General features: G+C 33.9%; 1 protein-coding gene across 1 annotated transcript in view; it reads left to right on the top strand.

Annotated features, from left to right (window-relative positions):
• LOC117920436 (protein RRP6-like 2) overlaps positions 1–16,989 on the top strand; it is a 47,127-nt gene extending 30,138 nt beyond the window's left edge. Inside the window, exons 7-14 of the mRNA XM_034837964.1 lie at positions 973–1,078; positions 3,453–3,535; positions 3,673–3,718; positions 5,971–6,058; positions 6,149–6,318; positions 13,716–14,078; positions 14,185–14,286; positions 15,720–16,989. Coding sequence (XP_034693855.1) covers positions 973–1,078; positions 3,453–3,535; positions 3,673–3,718; positions 5,971–6,058; positions 6,149–6,318; positions 13,716–14,078; positions 14,185–14,286; positions 15,720–16,370 — 1,609 coding nt within the window. The 3' untranslated portion in view covers positions 16,371–16,989. The remainder of the gene's footprint in view (positions 1–972; positions 1,079–3,452; positions 3,536–3,672; positions 3,719–5,970; positions 6,059–6,148; positions 6,319–13,715; positions 14,079–14,184; positions 14,287–15,719) is intronic.
• The last annotated feature ends 2,797 nt before the right edge of the window (positions 16,990–19,786 follow it).

The raw sequence follows: 19,786 nt of genomic DNA, 5'->3' as shown, positions 1-19,786 counted from the left end.
CTCAGCTGATTTCTCATCCAGGTAATGCCACACCACTGCCTTGATCAAAGTGGAATAGTTCAAGGATCTAGAGCAAGGGCCAACTGAATCAGTTGCACATCTCATCCATATTGAACACCCATCTTCCTGCCTCAATCTTATGAGGAGAGTCTATGGGTGAATCATATGATGACATATATATTGTTACACATAATCTATATTTACATATATTGGATATTCATTAATTGCTAAGAATCTAAAATATTCCCATATAATGGTCAATATCTGTAAGGATAAACATTCATCCCCTTTTATAAGTAGGGCATGCACCGGCAAAGCCAATGAGAGACTTTTTGAAGATTTTGGGTAAAACATAAAAGTCTGGAGAATTCATTGGAGAAACAGAAAACTCCCAAGGAGATCCTAAGTCTGGGTTATTCTCAATCTCAAATAAAATACCCCAAAAACTTGAAAGTTCGTATAGAATGTTACATGACTCTTTAGACTAAAGGCGCCCGAGATTGAAAAATAGTTAGAGCTCCTCATTGTTCTTCAAACCAAGGAAGTTGGAGACTTGAAAGACAGTTTGTACTGCTCTTTGTGGTCCATGTAACTACTGTGCCACTTTCATCTCTGTTCCCTTCAATTGCTTCACTCTCCCCTTAAGAACCCTCTTGCCATCCTACCACTTCATCATTGATGGGTTAACCCTAAAATAAGCTATTCCCCAATAGTGAGCTCAATGAAGCCTTAAGTGCATCACTAGTCCTAGTTCCAGTGTTGAGTGTGCTTACTTTTCATGATTCTTTTTGTGGCCTTGCATTTATCTCATGGTAAGTAATCCTCGAGTTCATCACTGAACTTGCTTTGTTTATTGTTCATAATTTATGTTAGTTTTCTTTCTTCATGAATTCTTTGTTGTCTCATGACTACTATGTTGTTGCACCTTGATCCTCTGATCTCATCAAATTCTTTTATTTTTTATGATGACAGATATGCTAGGGAAGATACACACTATTTACTGCATATATATGATTTAATGAGAACCCAATTGCTCTCAATGGCTGAGCCGGAGAATTCTAATGCTCTTTTACTTGAGGTATAATCCTAAAAACCATATTTGTATACAAACTGTGTCATCCTTCCTTCAAATTAGAGATATAGTTACATACAGATTCTTTGCTCTTGTTATCTAGTGGAACCAGCTGTATTATGCTTTATTAACATTTCTTTTTCATTTTAATTTTCCCCTGCTTTTTTTTTTTTTTATATTTCTTTTTCTTTTTGGAATTTCATAATTGTATATAGCCATTTGTTTCATCCAGTGAGTGTTTTTATGACTATAATTTAGCAGTAGCATAGGCTTGTGTGATAGAACTGCACATCTTGTTTTTAGCTGAGTTAATCTGGCTAATGATATTGCATGAATACGATGTTACGTATTATGGCAAGAACTGTATTATGTACGTTACAACTCTGTTAATTGCCTAAACGTGATAACATAATTGTTTTGCTTATAATGAGGTACTTTCATAGGTGGGTTCAATTAATGATATCAATTGTGGATATTTCTGTTCATGAGCTTGTCATTGTTGTGAATTATGACAACTGTTTATTGATTAAAGTTTTATGCGTTTTAATTTGTTCTTCTTTCTTCTTTATTATTCCTGTGTTTTCTACTTCCATTTTGGCTCTTATTTAATAATACGTCAGTTAGCCTCTACCTTTGTCTGCTTGAGGTTTGAATAATGTTAAAGACAGTTAACTTGTATGGCATTGGAACGTCTTTTCCATCAGAGTTCCCTCATCCTTTCTCATATCTGCAGGTTCTAGTGTTATTTCTTACTTCTGTTTTATTCAAGTTTCCAATCTTTGACAACATGGCTCTTCCTTTCGGGTCATTTCAGAACCCTCATTTCATATAGCCCTTTGAATATCATGGTTTCGAAACCCAACTTTTATTGAACACTGGCATCTAGGCAAATGATGCTTCTGCTAATTTGTTGGGCAATTGTTTCCCAAATGCGTTTAGATCACCAAATCATTTGTTCCTTGAAGTGAAACACCATTCTCCATACAGTTTCGGTTATTTTGGATTGGTAATTATGGTCATTCTGCTAATTTGTTAGGATTTATTTTGTTGCTTATGAAACCAAGGATTCTTTTTTTATTCCCTCTTTTTCATAACTCTTTTGACTGGATCTGTTATAGAGTTTGATTGTTCTGAACAGGTAGAATGAGACTAAAAGAAAGCATTCATGAAAGATAAAGTGGAATCTGTTAGGACACGATGAGGGAAAGTTATTTTTATATGGTTTGATCATATGTAACAAAGACCAATTAATGCACTGGTGAGGAGTGATTTCATCTTGTTGAAGATACTACAAGGAGATTGGAAGGCCAAAAAGAATGAGACTGAAACTTACATGATGGAGTATGATTTAAGGGATGATGTGGCCCTGGGTGGGCTAAATGGAAAAAAAAGGATCCATGATGTGGACGCCAACTTATTGGGGTCATTGCTTCACTGAGCTGTTGAGTTAGAATAGTCTCAGAGATCTATTTTCTTTTATTGCAAATTTAATTTTTGGAAATCGTGTGGAAAACCTTTCAGAGGAATTGACATAGGAATTAACATGACTTGTCATTTTCTGGAGCGTATTTTTTTTTAATCAGAAACAAAAAATGTATATATTAAAGCGAAGAAAAACATGAGAAGGATTTATACGAACCTGATCAAAAGACTCAATAAACCTCTGCTTTACAATGACTGTACAACAGGAACAAAAAAAACCTATACATGTATAACATCTCTTGAAGCTCATGTGGGAACCTCACCATGTAGGCCCAACCCTAAGATGTACATACTGGAAGCCAACTATGCTGAATTACACTCAATGGAAAGGTTTAAAAACGTCAGTTCAGTAGGCCCAAAAAGAAACATAGAAATGAAGCAAGTCCCACATCATCTCAAGCTTCTTCTAAGTATCCTAAAGAATCCTAGAATTCCTCTCTATCCACACAATCCACAACAAAGTGAGACAAACAATCTTCCAAAGAGTCTTGCCTCTAGTAGAGTTCCCAAAACACATGAAAGAAATAACCATCATATCGTGAATATTGCCTGGTTGAACCCACACCATCCCAGCTTGTGAGAATGTCATGTGCCATAACCCCAAAGTAATCGGACAATATTTTTTGGAGTGTATTTAAGTATCACAAAATGGTTTAGATCTGTTATATGTATTGGATAAGGAGTTTTTCAAGTCAGATGTATTTTAGCTTCACTAGGGGAATTTACTGTTGTTTATCTTGGAAAATGTTCTAATTTATTGCGAACTGAGAATCATACTTATGGTTACTTCCATCCGTTTCGGTAGATGATCATGCTAATACGAATGAGCTAATCTTACCTGGGCATTAGTTTTGTTCTTTTACTATTTTACACTGTTAAAATTGCTTCTTTCTTGCAGGTGTACAAACGCAGTTTTGATATTTGCATGCAGCTTTATGAGAAGGAGCTTTTAACTGATAGTTCATATCTCTATACATATGGGTTTGTTTGCTTATCATCTTCTTTTATGATGCTTTTACCTACATGAACTTGACAACCTTTATGAATTTTTCCTTCTTTTTCCTTCCATTTAATTTTTTTTTTTTTATTAATCATACATTTCTTTATTTGCATGACAGATTGCAGGGGGCTCATTTCAATGCTCAGCAGCTTGCTATAGTTGCAGTACCTCTCTCTCTCTCACTCTCTCCCTCCCTCCCACACACACATACACACAATGGATTACAATATCCTCTATCCCACCCTCACAGAAGTATAATATGTAGAAATAAATTAGCAGCAGGATTTCCCTCCCTTTCAGAATTACAATATGCAAAAAAAAAAAAAAAAAAAAAAAAAAAAAAAAATTAGCTGCCAGATTCATCTCCCTTTTTGTGTGCTCAAAGTACAAGAAGTATATGTTGAAGGCAATGTTTAAGGCTAAAGGGGGTTTTGAGGTGTTTTTTCTAGATGAGGTGAGGTATAAGCCTCAAGGCGGAACAAGGTGTAACCCTCAACTTAAACAAAAAAAAAAATATAAATAATAAAAATGAAAAGAAAACATCTAAAAAAACTTAAAAATATTAATAAAATTACATACAAATGAACAGTAAGAGAACCATATGATTCATAATAAACGAAATTAATTGTTTATCATTGTTTATGGTTTCTAATTTAGTTCCTCTTTCTTTCTTCTTAAATCCAACTTTCTCATAGCTTTATCAAATAATCTTTGATACCACCATTGCTATCACTAGTAAGGATCATCTAAGAAATCATAATCATATCTAATTGCTATAGTGTCCTCCGCATCAATGTTAATGTCTATGCATTATTCTTCTTCATCCATTAATTATAGTTGTATTTCTTCCTTTATTATCAATGATATGAGATTAATTATATGAGTTCAACCAGTATAATGACCAACAACTCTTTTATTTCTTCTTCCCAATCTCTTTATTCTATCTCCATTTAAAGGATTAATTGGTAACTAATTAAGCTATTACTTTATAAAAGGTTTAACTCTAGTAAATTTTTTTAATAGGAAAAGTCAGATGTACATTAACAACACCTAAGAAAAGGGTGCATTAAAGTACACTCAATGTATACAATAGGCATGAGTAGGTAAGTAAAAAAGAAAGGAAAAAAGCTCCCTTCTCCTTACTTGGAGCTAAACCAATCAACAAATCCTATCATGTTCAATGATAATCTATGTACACTCTAACCCTAGTCTTGAACTCTAGACAACTTATAAATTTATACCAAAACTTCACAAGATCATAATTCATTAAAGCCATTGAACAATGGGGCTTAAACATTTTATAAAATATGCATAAAAAGTCCTAAACCCATTAAATGTGAATATTTGGGGATTAAGGTTCAATAGCCTCAAGGCTGTGAGCCTCAACTGGGTGAGGCTTAAGCCTCAATAGCCTTCTAAAACACTCGTTAGAAGGATAGACCTTGACCTCTGGGGAACATTACTTTTCCTCCATTTTGATCAGGTTTTGTATCATAGGGAAGGATTTCTCATCCTTCTTTTGTACCTTCATTTTCAATGAAAAATGTGTTTGTTTCTTATAAAAAAGAAAGACAGAATTTAACTCCCAAGGACTGCATCTTATTAATTGAGATTCCCTCTCAGAAGTATAATATGTAGAAAAAGATTAGCTGCAGGATTTATCTCCCTTCTAGATGCTAAACAAAATTCCTTTTCCCTCTCACAAGTACAATATAGAAAAACAATTCACTGCAGGATTCATCTCCCTCTTTATAAGCTAAAAAACATACAACTATAGGGTGGAGGGCAGGCCTCAACTTCTCGAGGGCAGCCATCTTATTAATTAAGACCCCCCATTAGAAATAAAATATGTGGAAAAAAATTGGCTTCAGGATTCCTCTTCCTCTTGATCCACTGACAAATACAAGAACTATAGGTCAAAGGGCAGCCCTTGAACTCCCAGGGACAGCCATGTTATTAATTAAGAGTCTACAGCTACTTATGGATCTAGTCTAATGAGCATTATTGACAACCAAAGCAAACTTTTTTGTTGTGCCTCAAAAGCTACCTAACAACTCGTATGTTCTGAAGTGTCCCTTCAGTCTGATAATAATATTTGTAACTTCGTCTATAGAAGATATCCTATCTGCTTGTGCTATTTACTGCTTGATTGACATGATAGTACCTGGGGAGCCACTGATTATCATTTCACATGGAATCTCCTGTTCCATATATAAACATTAATGGAAAAAGCTGTTGGATAGATGCTTCTATTCCATATATAAAAATTTATGGAAAAAGCTATTGGTAGATGTAGTGTTTTGACATAATCGAATTATAAAGGACTTATTTCTTTTTCTCTTTGCAACTTCCTTGGTTATAGACTTATAATTGTCTATTTTGATTCCATATTTTTACCCAGCTAAATGAATTTCAGGGGCTTTTTGAATGGCGAGATGTGGTTGCTCGTGCTGAGGATGAAAGTACTGGTTATATATTGCCCAACAAAACTCTTCTTGAAATCGGTATTGCTTGTGCCAGTTAATCAATTTTTCATTTTACTTCTTTTGTTCATACTGAACCTTTATGCTACTTTCACTTTTTAAATTAAAAAGCCAAACAGATGCCTGTCACAACCAGCAAGTTACGGCGATTGCTGAAATCAAAGCACCCTTATGTTGAGCGCAATCTTGGTCCTGTTGTTAGCATCATAAGGCATTCTATCCTAAATGCTGCTGCATTTGAAGCTGCTGCTCAACATCTGAAGGAGGGTCACATTGGAACAGTAAGACCTCCATGGACATGATTTGATGATAACAATATATAATTGATCCAGAGTTGAGATTTCTCTGTTAATGTTTCCCTAATAAATGTTGTATGGCTTTCTGCACTGTTTCTTAACTCACAATAAAATTTAAAAATGAATCAAGTTATAAATCTTATTATAAATTTCCATTTCAGGTGAAACATTCAAATAAAAAAGTGAAAATACTATCAATGAACTATTTATCAATTTCTACCTCTCAAATGTAAAAATGCAATCTCTGTGGATCCTAGGCTTATTATGCATAAGCTTTGCAGCATAACAAACAAAGGACAATCTACCATCATATAATGTTCCTAAAGTTTCAAATATCAACATTGTTATTGAATAAACGAATATCTTTCCATATGAATTTAAGAATTTTTAAAGATATTTCAATAGATAAACAAGGCTTGTCAAATTGCAAACTAAGATTCATGCAGAACAAGTATGTCATGTTCATAAAATTCATACCTCCACATGTAGAACGTCAAAGATGCTTTTAAAGAAGATCTAAATATAGTAATAGAACAAAATAGTGTACTCATAGTTAACTCATAAATTTATGCGACAGTTTTTTCCATATATATTGTGTCTATGTGTGTGTGTATGTATATGAAGCACACATTATGACAATGAATGAAGAAATCTATAACTATACAGTGTAGACCTCTAATTAAATCATTTTAACAAAATATGTTATTCCATTAAGTTAACCTTTTTACTTTTGAATACAAGTTCTAACTCCGTACTAGGCTGCTAATAAATATTGTTATATCAATTTTTATTATTTCCTATAAGGGCCAATCAATATAACAAAAAAAAAAAAGAAATTATGAGTATATACAAGTGTGGCTATGTATTTGTATGCACCATTGACATAGAGGTGTTATGTTTCCTGTTCAGAGTTCTCTAACTTTTCAAGTTCATTATCATTCCCCTACAAGAAGGAAATTAATGTGCCTAGCAGAATATTTTATTCTTCATTCATCATCATCCTCGACATTTGTATCATCTTAATAACATATCTTTTATTCAAATAACGCCTCCTTGGCATTCGTTGGGAGAAAAAACTATACCTAAGTTTAAATATTCAATGCTGTCTTTTGATAGTAGGTATGCAGTTTTTCCATGTCAGATCATTTTCTTGTTTCTATTTGTCATTTCTTTGTAATGTTAAAGTAACTTGTACATAATAATGTAATGATCATTTTATGAAAAAAGATTTGTTTATTTTGTTTAAACCTGTAAAGATTTATCATATCTGATTTTTTTCGTACATATTGTTTATGGTCTGTTGGATAGTAACTCAGATACACATTAGATACAGAATATATTGTGATGTTTTATATGAAAACTTTGTCATATCATATAACATCATATATTCATATATATCGTATTTTATATGTTCTTTTTGTGATTTATTTATAATAAGTGCCTTTTACATTAAAATCTTTTTTTCTTTTTATTTTTTGAAGATTCAAATTTTAATTTTTCTAAATGTAAAAAACTTATTATACTTGATGGTATAATATATATTATTTATCATTTGTAGACCCTATTGATGATATGTGGGGTTTACATGAAACATTATTATATTGGATTGAATGTGTTGAATAATCCATTAATTAGCTTTTGACAACAATGTGTATATCATTTTCTCAACATGATATAACAAAAATCTTCTAATTTTGTAATTACTTATAAAAGTGAAAATCATTTCCAAACAAAGAATATGTATTTTTTTTTTAAATCAGAACAAAGAATCTATTATTAATGGAAGAATTTTAAGTGAAAGTGTAATCTTGAGTCACAAAACTACTTGTAGGGTTGGTTTGAAGGGGTTTGAATAGGTAGTCCAAGCTTCTTTTCTCTGATTTCAAATCTTTTCATTTTCTTTTAGTTCTTTATCAATATAATATTAATGTAATTAGTGTATGTGGAAACCACTTACAATGTTTGAATCGAAACCTCTGTGATGTAAAACCCCTAGTTTATGTTTTTTTTTTATTAGAAACAAAAGATATGTATTAAAAGTGAAAAGAAACAAAGATAAAACCCCTAGTTTATCAATCATGGATAAAATCCACTAAATATAAGAAGGTACACAATGTTACCTTAAGCAAACGCATCACTTCCAAGGGTCTTATTATTGGTTAGAATCTACACTCTTCTTTCACATATTTGATGTGGTACCTTGTTTTCATGAATCTTGAAAAGCTTTAACCTGTCGGGGGTGTCATTTTAAGTGGGGCCTGACATAGTGCCCCTTAGTGGATTGCCTCAACATCATGCTGAGGCTAACAACTTGATGCACATCTTTAGCTTTAATTTGAAAGGACTTTCAAGACTTGGTTCTTGAAAGATTTTGAGATTTGAAGATTAGAATAGAGCAATGAAAATTTATTCAATTAGTGCATCATTATTAACCGGTCTTAAAACTTAGGTATTTATAGAAAAATCTGAGGATATCTAGTTTGATCAAATTTGGAAAGGAATCTTTCATCAAAAAGGCAGTTTTTAGTCTTAAAAACATCAATTTACCAAAAACATTTCAAGCATTCAAATTGCAAGGAGGATGTTTGAACTGTGCTTAGACTTTCAAACACTGCACTCTTGACCATTTAAACACTGAGGGGCGTTTGAAAGTCCCATGAAGGGTGTTTGAATGTCCTTCTTGCCACCTTTCTTACTAATTTTCCTCCATTTTCAGTTATTTTCCATATTAAATTTTCATTGCTTTGTCTTATACCTCCCCAAAAATAGACTTACCTTATCTAAACTTGATCAAAACCATTAAGACCCAATGAAGTAAGTTGTGTTGGGTCAGTGCTTAATTAGAACAAATTTTTTATTGTAATTTAGAGCACCGACATTAAGAATTCAAATCATGGATGCTTGAAAGTTGATTCACAATTTTATTTATTTATTTATTTTTGATCAGGAAAGTTGATTCACAATTATTAGTTAGATATCTAATTCCTAAAATTTACGACAAATTAGTAAATAGCAGAATTCAAATCATGGGTGCTTGAAAGTTGATTCACAATTTTATTTATTTATTTATTTTTGATCGGGAAAGTTGATTCACAATTGTTAGCTAGATATCTAATTCCTAAAATTTACGACAAATTAGTAAATAGCAGATGGGAAAAATAAACAAAGAAGTTGCTTTTCAAAGAAACATGTTTTGAAGTGAGACACATGTTTGAGGCAAAATTTAGAAGTTAACTTGTTCTGTTAGCTTAGCAAGAACTAATACAGCTTGTTGAAACAACTAGGAATTTGCTATAGTCTATACAGTAAATTAGGGAAAGATTGTGATTATGATGTTGTGATGTTAGCATATATCTTGATATATATAAGGGCGCATTGACATTGTTGACTTCTTAGTGATATTAAGGATATCAATCTGGGAATCGTGATATGTTGGTAGGCTTTTGACAATATTAACATATAAGTTGATATTCTACTCCTAGATATTGGATATATATACATATATAGTTGGTAACATCGACATCTTGATAGATTATGCATAAACATTAAATCTTGCTATTGTCTACCTAGAAAGAGAATCATGTCAATAATTGGTAACGTTTTTGCTAATGGGGAAATTGGTGAGAGATAAAATCAGAAGATGCTTAACAGTAAAGGAGAAATCAAGCACACAAGAAGTATATAGGGTGTGTAGAAGCCAAAATAAGAAAGAAAAGAAAAAAATCAAAATTCAATATTGAACCACTCTTCTTTACCAAAACTATATAAAATAAAGGAAAGATTAGGAAACCCTATGATCTACCAGGCCCTACAGATAATGCTTTCAAAAGGATCTTTCATTTCTAGAGGCAAGCATTCAACACCTTAGGTTCTCCTATTGCGCTTATTCAAAATTGTTCAAAACAAACATAAAAAGAGTTGATCCCCTAGTCAATTTGCACATGTTACCCATAAAGCCAATATGCCAACTGCACAACAAAATTCTAATTGATCAAGGAAGCACCCAAGATATGCTATGTAAAGAGAATGTCAAGGAGCACAAACCAGAAGTCCACCTGCTATGGATGAGAAAATGCTTAGGTGATTCTATGTCTTATCTGCAAAGGCAATACCTTTTAATCAAACTTCAACCTCTTTTTAAAAAGTTAATTTGTCATGAGAATCTTTTCCCATGTGGCCTTCCAAACAGAGAAGCTTGCCTTGGATGGTGCCCTTGGTATCCAAATCTCTTTAGCAAGTGAAGGATGTCTGGACAACAAAGTCTTGCAGTATGATTTTTCCAATATTAATCCTTTCTTACAGACCACCTAAATCAGTTTATCGTCTTAACTACCTACTACCTTGAAAGGAATCAACAAACGCTGCAAGGGCTCCACCATAATCACCTTTTGAGGGAGACTTCCCCTAATTCGTGGCACTCTCTCTAGCTTGCCTGTTTATTTTATGTCCTTGTTTTGCATTCCAAGACTGGTTAGGTTGAGGCTAGAGTAAATTCAAATAGACTTTCTTGGGGAAGGAGGGGCCCTTGAGCGGAAACCTCACTCGATTAGATGGTCTATTGTCTATTTAGACAAGAGAGAGTGGTTTGGGGGTCAGGAATCTCTCGTTGCTCAATAGAGCCCTTCTGTGCAAATGGAGTTGGTTTTTTGCCAAGGAGAAGGGGGCTTTTTGGAGGCAAGTCATTAGCTGAAAATATGGGGAGGAGGAAGGAGGGGGGCGCTCCCACGAGGTGAAGGATGTGTATGGGGTAGGGTTATGGACCATCAAGAAGGATGGGGACATGTTAAGCTGCAAAGTTGCCTTTTTTGGGGTGAATGGGAGGAGAGTGAGGTTTTGGAAGGACAAGTGGTGTGGTGATGAGCCATTGCACATTTCTTTTCCTTATTTGCTATAGCTTCTTCCAAGAAGGCATGGGTGGGGGAGGTATGAAACCATTCTCTTGAGGGAGGTTGCTGGACACCTCACTTCTTTAAGCGACTCAACGATTGGGAAGTGGAAATTGTGAAGTGTTTCCTTTTGAGACTACAAGGGAGGAGGGTGTATAGGGACAAGGATGACAACATTCTATGGACCGAGTCAAAGGATGAGGCTTTCATTGTCAAGACCCTACACAAGGCTTTGAAGACAAGAAGACAAGGTGTTTTCCCAACAAGTATGATTTGGAACTCTTGGGTGTTGTCGGGGGTGGTTTTCTTTGTTTGGGAGGCTACTTGGAAGAAGGTTCTAACTTTGGACCACATTCAGAGGAGAGTGGTTTTTGGTGAATAGATGCTTCCTATGCCTCAAAGAGGAAGAATCTATTGATTGCATCCTCCTTTCTTGTGACAGAACAGTTGTTTTATGGAATCTTCTGTTCTCCCTTTTTGGTGTGTCTAGGTGCTCCCCTTTTTCAGTTAGAGAGACGCTTCTAGGATGACAAGGTTTTTTTGCAGGCAAAAAAAGGAAAAAGGCATGGACTGCTCCTTTATGCCTTTTCTGGATTGTTTAGAAAGAAAGAAACAGTGGGGCATTTGAAAATGAGAGGCAGTCGATTCAAGGGTTCAAATTCTCTTTATTTTGTAATCTTTGGGCGTGGTGCAAGTTGTATGTAGTTCCTAGTCCTCTTTCCACTGTAGACTTTGTGGGTTGGTTGGGTTTAGGTTAAGAGGGGTTGTCTTTGGTGTCCCCTCTTGTTTTTTGTGTCGCCCTACTTCTTGTGTACTTTGGAACATTTTTTTTGACATTTCTCTTTAATAAATTGCTTCTTTTTACCAATTAAAAAAATAATAATAATTACCTTTTGATCTAAAACGCTCCTAGAGACTAGGATTTCATCCTCCATCTCAATAACCCACCAACCATCTTTGTGAAACTACATCTTACAAGAATGGGAATCTATCTCCTAGAGGGCCCTCCCCAATCCAAGTGTCAACACATAATCTAGTTCAACAACTGCAACCTCCTCAATGAGAACTCCAGTCACCTGCTCCTAATGATCTTCCATGAACTTGATCTGTAGGTTTCTGTGTCTACCATAATGGTCAATCTTCCTTGCAGCTCCCAATACCTGTCCCACAATTATCTTTTCTATAACCTGTTGCAATCAGTTGTGAACCTCCAGAATGACTTATTATCTCAAAACATGCAACTCCCAAACCCCCTGCAGCCTTTTCCGAACAAATAGTCAAACATGTCACTAAATGGATTCTTCTATCAGTATCTCCTCCCCATAGAAGTCCCTTGACTGCATTACACTACCCTCTGAATGACAAAAGCTGACAAAAAGTAAATTAGGAGACTAACTAAGTGCTCTTTAACAAGGTCAATATACCACCTTTATGCAAAACTTGCTTTTTCCAAGAAGCCAGACCACTCTTAAATCTCTTATCCCCAAAGCTCAAACAGAAGAAAATTTAAATGACCAACCCCATCATGAATGTAATAAGAAGCTTGCCTCATGCTTTAATACCAAACCAAAAGTTATGCAGGTCCACGTATAATTTGTATCCAAGTAGCTTCATTCATTTTATGTATTATTTAATTTCATAGTCTTGATTAAAAATTTCATGGAAGCAGTAAATGCTCCATTTGGTTGCTGATGAAAGATAAGTAGATTAGTGAAATTTTGAATTTTGGATTTTAAATTTTAAATCTTGGGTTTTTCGGGAGTTAGGAGCCAAGAAAAGTAAAATCACCACTCAACTAAGCTCAATTCAATATTCACTTGGTTCAGGCTTTCCATTTCCTTCTTACTCCTGGAACAGAAAATACATGGTAGGTTGAGAAAATATCAGTCTTGTAGGTTGATTTATAACATCCATGATTTCTAATGATACAAAGTTTTAATGACTTCCATAACCCTCATAGGTTGAGAAAATCTTGTCATTAAAATAATTCTCCATTCTGTTGCTAAGGAAGGTAAATAATCGTGGTTTGTTTTCATTACTTAGGACCTGAGAAAGGGAAACCTTCAGTCAGCCGAGCTTAATTCAAAAATTGGCTTAGTTTAATCAGGCTTTTTAGTTGTTGTAGATCGCAAATCAATAGAAGTGATTCCATGTAATTTTCATTTTCTTTTCTTTGATGTCATTTGTCTCTTTAAGCCTTCGAACTGTCAGACCAAATAGCCCATGATGATAGTCTCTTTCAGCAGGGGGGAGGATGTTTACATATCACAAAAAAGAATGTATCACATTATTCTGAAATACTCTGCTGTAACTTTGCTTGTCGATTGTATTTAAGAACTGTGGTTGTTTAGTTCTCATTTTGTAGTCATTCGGTGGTAGGGTTATGGAGTCCACAGGGTGCACTGCATCTAGGCTTTTATCTTTGTACTTGGAAGTGCTGCTGCTTTTATTTCTTGCTTAAATGCTTACATAACTGTAATGTTTTTCAACATGTAGGCATCTGAAGACAATACAGTTGATACCACTGGATTTGAAGCCTTGCCTCCTGAATCTCCTACAAGCATAAGGGCTGCGGATGCTAGAGCAGAAAGTTTTGATACTGACAATGTAATAAATGGTGGCACGACTGATAAAATACAAACTTTTGTGAGTGCTAAAGAATATCATATGGAGCCTGGAAGCACTATAGATGGACCTGGCAGCAAGGGACGAGGAGGTTCTTCTGAGCCTCTTGGTGAAAGTAAAGAAGTGAAGGATGAAAAGGATAGTTTCATTCCAGAAGTTCCAAGAGAAACCCCTGCCAGTTCAGGCCAGAGTAGAGACACAGACACTCATACAAGTGTGTCGCAGAGTGAGAAGGTTGTAGATAACCACTTCCTATAATCAATGTTTTGTTTACTTTCTGGAGATGAACTCAATTAATTTTTTGCCTATTTATGTGAAATTTTTAATTTCATTTTTTCAGGTTACTGAAGTAACAGTTCAGTTGCTGAAGAAGCCAAACCGCGCCTTTGGAGCACTACTAGGGAATTCAGCCTCAAAGAGAAAGCTAAATTCTGATCCAAAAGTGAGTTTCTTGCAGTAACTAAACATTGCTTACTCTGCTATTATTCTCTTCTTTTCATAGGCGTGATGTTGCAGACAGGCTCAACTTATCACGTGGTAGGTCGTCTGCAATTCGGACTGGGTGAGTCTAGCTCAACCAGTGAAAATGCAAGACTGGGTTGAGGAATGTCCACTCGATGTAAGGTTGGATGGACATAGATTGAGCAAACCAATCCATAATTTGTATATGTTTTATGTCATGTGATCATGTTTTAAATGCAATATAATTATTCAGAACACTAAAAATTTGAAGTAAATGCAATATAATTATTTGGAACACTATAAAAAATTGAAGAAGTAAAATAAATTTGTTATTTGACATTTCTAGTAATGTTAGGTCTGTATTAACTTCAGTCAAAACAAAGTTGTAGATAAATAGAACTTTGAAGCAGAAAATGAACTGAAGCATCCAACAGTTATTAGCATGATATAAGATAAAATCTTCATTTAAATTGATATGATATGTTTATATTTATTGTAATTATTTTCGTTTTATATTAATCATAGTTTCTATATTGTTTTCAATTTCTTTCTTATGGATGTGTTATTGTGCAAAATTTGTTTTTTAGTTATTAACAAACTGACAATTTAGTTGAGATGTGAATCATTTGGCATATTTTATTTTAAAGAATAACAACTAATTTCTTACCTAACCTAAGCAAAGGAACTTTCTCCTAATTTGAACTGAAAACCTTCAACTTGATTTGAGGTTCTTTTTGCCTTGGGTTGGCTTCCAACCAGATGCAAAACATCCTAGTTGAAGCTGTAGGGTAGCATTTTTCTGGACACCAGCTCCTTTTTAAGAAAACTAAAATAAAATAAAAATAATTCATGAATTGCTGTGAGCTGTAAAAACAAAAATGAAATATTGCTCAAAATTATATATGGAAAGCGAATAAAATCAGTTGTTGTCCATAATCTTTGTTCCATAAGTCTCACCATTTGCACCTTACTTTTTAGTTGTGCAAACTTTGCAGCTGTTGGAATTTCTGTCCTATATAAAATTCTAACTTGCCCATATGTTTGTGGAGTTTGGCAAGCATGACATATGAATCCTGTACTGTTTTAAGTAATCTTGAATTGAGAACTGCAGATTTTACTGATTCCTCATTCCGTAATTTGAGTCATTCTGAATTGTCTGTCATATGGTTGCAACTTTTGTCTTGAGTCTGCTGCCTCTTTTCTCCGTTCTTCATCGTAAGATCAGTTATATGATATTGGAACTTATCCAATAGGTGGCCTGGTGACCAATTAACTACAGACATGAGTTTGCTGTCCTTTATTATAAATGGTGGTCACATTAACTACCGTAGTGTAGTTGGATTTGCTATAAAGCATGAAATAATATTTGCTTCTTTTAGTAAATCTGAGCCCTTCTTTTATCCAAATTTATAGGGAAAGGAAGACATCAAGTTGGAGCAGATAAAATCTTCAGTGAACCTTCCATTCCATTCATTTTCAGGTGGGAACAGGGAGGAACTGTCAAAACTGGATACAGAAGAGCATACTAAAGTCCTAGAAACTCAAGGTTCTGAAGAACCTCTTGCTGTGCCAGCCTCCAGAAATGATTTAGAAGAGATAATAATGTTTGAAGAAAACTCAGGGTCTGATGAATCAGTAAATGGCAACTCGGGAGCTGCAAATGAACAGTTAGAAGGCAAGGAGGATAATCCTAAGGGGTCTGAAATGGATGAGGGAAATGATCCTATGTCTCTCACTGACTTATCCTCCGGTTTTCAGAAGTGCTCTCAGTCATTGAATGAAACCAGGAAAGCAAGGCGAGTTGAAAAATCTCAGGAGTCCAATGGCCTTTTGCAGGTGAAGCCATTTGACTATGAAGCAGCGAGGAAACAAGTGAGATTTGGTGAGAATCCAGAGGAATCAAGAGGCAAAGAAGGTCGAGGGGGTCTGGTAGATTCAGTGAGCAAGAAAAGAAGCTTGGGTAAAGGTAGAGTCCAGGGAGAAGATGAGACTGGAGATTACGCACAAGGTAGACGGCGTCAGGCTTTTCCGGCAACTGGGAACCGAAGCGTAACTTTTCGCTGAGTTGGGTAGCAGTTCATGTTTTATGCTCTCCTGTCCCTTCAACCAAGATGTGAAGAGATGCATTACAAGTCCCAGTTGCCAAAGATATTACAGAGAATAAGAGGACACAACAACAAAAAGTTTATTGTGAACTGGGCTATATTGTCATTCTAAGGTGCTGCTGTTTGGTTGGCAAGAATGTGATGATACACCTTTCATGGAAAATTTAATACAACATTTTCTGGGAGGCCTTTACTTTTTGAGGCTGCTAAATTTTGATGAAACTGTAGAATCCATAGAAGTTGGTTCTGTATGCGGTCTGCTCATGATAATGATCAAATGAAAGCCTAAGGCATCTGCTATCTACATTTATGGACAAAGAACTGAATTCTAGAGATGAAAAAGGATGGAAAATGAGGTGATTTGAGAGGGATAGGGGTTTTGATAATAGTGTGTTGATACTTGTCTTTTGAGATTTTTAATGAAAAACCAAATGCAATGCCAATAGGTGTGTCCAGTTCCTTGTATTCGTGTGGCTTCAGATTTTCTTCTTCAGCTTTGTTGCCATTGATTTCATTGGATCCCAATGAATGATATGATTTTTCCTATTATTTTTTCAAGCAAGTAGAATTTGTTCAAAGGCATTGGCCATATTGACTTGAAAATAGTTCTACACTCCAACAAAAGGTGTTTTTTTTTACAGCATATTCTAATTGTTTTAAAAAGTAATTGCATAAATATGAAAAAAAGATTGAAAATAAAATGTTTGAATAAAACATCTAGGTGGTTTTTTAAAAATCTGTTTTCATTTTTAATTATTTTTTGCTTTTTTATTTTTTATGTTCAATGAAACAGCTAGATGGATTTTTCTATTTCAAGTTAAAGTGCAGTCCAAAAAGGATAAGGCTTGTTGGGTAATTGTTTTTTACAATAGTTTTTTATTTTCATTTGTTTTTTATAATTATTTTAAAAAATAATTATACAAACATGTATAATGATTAAAAATAAAATATTAGATATAAAAATTATTTTAAAAACATATTTAAAAAATATTAAAATAGTTTATAAACATTTTAGGTTTTCAAATAGACTTTTATTGTATAAAACATCGTAAAATGGTTTTCAAAAACCGATTTCAAAAATAATTACCAAACATACGGTACAATTACCATTCTCAATTTTCAAAAAGATCAAAAAGCTCATAAATGTCAAAAGTGATTTTTTTTTCCCATCACATCCAAGTGAAAGAAAATTAATTATTTCTGCCAACATTTTTTTTCTCTTCTTAATATTTTCCTACCATTTACAGAACATACAGACTAGGAATTTTATTATTGTCACATACATTGTTAGCTTGAACCTCCTATTTTAGCATTCAATTTTCGTCACAAATGCTCTTGAAATGAAATCAATATAAAATCCTATAATAAATTACATGCTGATTTGATAATAAAATGAGTAATGGATCGTTTTCTTACATTAGCTTCAAATTAATTGCTTGTACATAGTTAGGAATCAACCAATTGAGCCATGGGCCGATAAGATGGGCGTTGAACCAATGAGAACTATGATGGATCCCCTTGATGATGTAGGGAATGACCCGTTTTGCATGTTATCATTGGTTTAAAGGGAACGAATTTTTGGTTCATTTGCATATTATTTTTAAAAAAATAGTTTAAAAATACTTGTTTAAATTTTCAAATTTTCCATTCAATGATGAAAATATTGGAAATCATTGGTAATTTGATTTTAAGTAAATATCGAAAATATCATACGGAAATTTGGAAAAAAAAATTAGTGAGATGGAAATTCAAAACAAACTTTTAGATATATTAGGGAAAACTCCAAAAATGATAAAAATTAATAATAATCTATATATTAAAGATACTTGTGAGAAAAAATAATAATATGTGTATCATAAAATTGAAGATATTCGACAATAATATAATATGCATTGATAAAAATATATGGAGTTTCAAAGCATGAACTAAATACTAGTCTCAAGTAAATATTTAATTTCATTAAATGTTAGCATTTGTTACAAATTACATTATAATGATTTCTTTTAATACCAAAATAAGGATCAATGTGGTTTCATAACTCTTGAGGAGGACGGAAGTCCATCTTGATGAAGAGAATATTGGTTTCATGACATGGAGTTTGCATAATATTGATTGTAATTGTGAACATGTCATGCATAAGTTTCTTAACTCTTGCCCATTGCTTCCCCATGGATGGGAAATGCTAAGTTCACTCATGTGTTTGTTTCGACTTGTTTTTGCATCTAATATGGAACGTCTTATGACATTTGTGTAAGAGGATAGCTAATTATTTTATAGTCATCATTAGTTAAGATTGAACCCATCCTATAATCGAAAGGAGGTGGGTTGGTCACGATTCATCACATAGGAGAATAAATGTGAGCCTCATTTGATGAATTACTGTGTTGAGTCCCTCTCATAGAGTCAAAACCTGCAGAGAAAGAGTCCTCATCAAATGTTGTAATCTTTTGTTATCTCATCCCTCTATGTGGTTTTCTAATAGATCCAATGTCTAGGTCAACTCTTCCAGAACCATAATCTTCATCTTGCGTGCAATGTATGAAAACGGCTTCATTAGTGAATAGGCTCAATGGAAGTTGACTTTTGTCTTGTTGTCCAACATTCACTCCATCATTATCACCATCACCCCCCTCTCTTCGTGAGCCATCATAACTAGAACTAGAAGCACCAACACCATTACTTTGTCCAACGCTCATGAAGTCAATACTAACATGAGGAGGATTTGTTGGTTGTTGCATTTCTTGCTCAAATGAATCTATTGTGTTTGTACTAAAACTCTCACTTTGAACTTCTTCAATTAACATTTTTTCAACATCAACTCCCAAATCATGAACATGTGTGGCAATTTGTGAACTAGGATTTTTGTTGTTATCATCTAAGTGTAAGGGTCTAACCCATTGGAACAGTTGGTTATCATTTTCTTCTCCATGGTCAGCTGAAGTGTCTTATAGATCAAGGAAATATGTATCTACAACTCTATCATTCTTTTCTTAACCTTCATAGCTCATAACTTTAGTTTCGTGTTATCATAAGAAAAAACTAATTGTTGAAGCTTAGGGTAGGCAAGACGATTTCGCTATTTAGTGTCAATCAGAACAAATGTACTTTAACTTCTCTCACATCTTGAAGATGATGTAGTTTATGATAAAACTTTGTTGGTCAACTTCTTCAATATAAGAGTTTTGTTACCATACATAAACCATCATTTAGGTGGAAATAAATAAATGACATGAATAAATACATTAGAACATGGATGATGATGAAAGCATTGTGAAATTAGTATTAAAATCTTGTTTTTCATAAAAAGTACTCACTATGAACCATTTATGTCCTTAAAACGATAGCAGCTCAATCTCTAAACCCTTTCATACTATC

The sequence above is a fragment of the Vitis riparia genome, chromosome 8, assembly GCF_004353265.1.
Source record: "Vitis riparia cultivar Riparia Gloire de Montpellier isolate 1030 chromosome 8, EGFV_Vit.rip_1.0, whole genome shotgun sequence".
Taxonomy (NCBI): domain Eukaryota; kingdom Viridiplantae; phylum Streptophyta; class Magnoliopsida; order Vitales; family Vitaceae; genus Vitis; species Vitis riparia.
The sequence above is the reverse complement of the archived record's forward strand: the minus strand, read 5'-3'. Positions and strand labels throughout refer to the sequence as shown.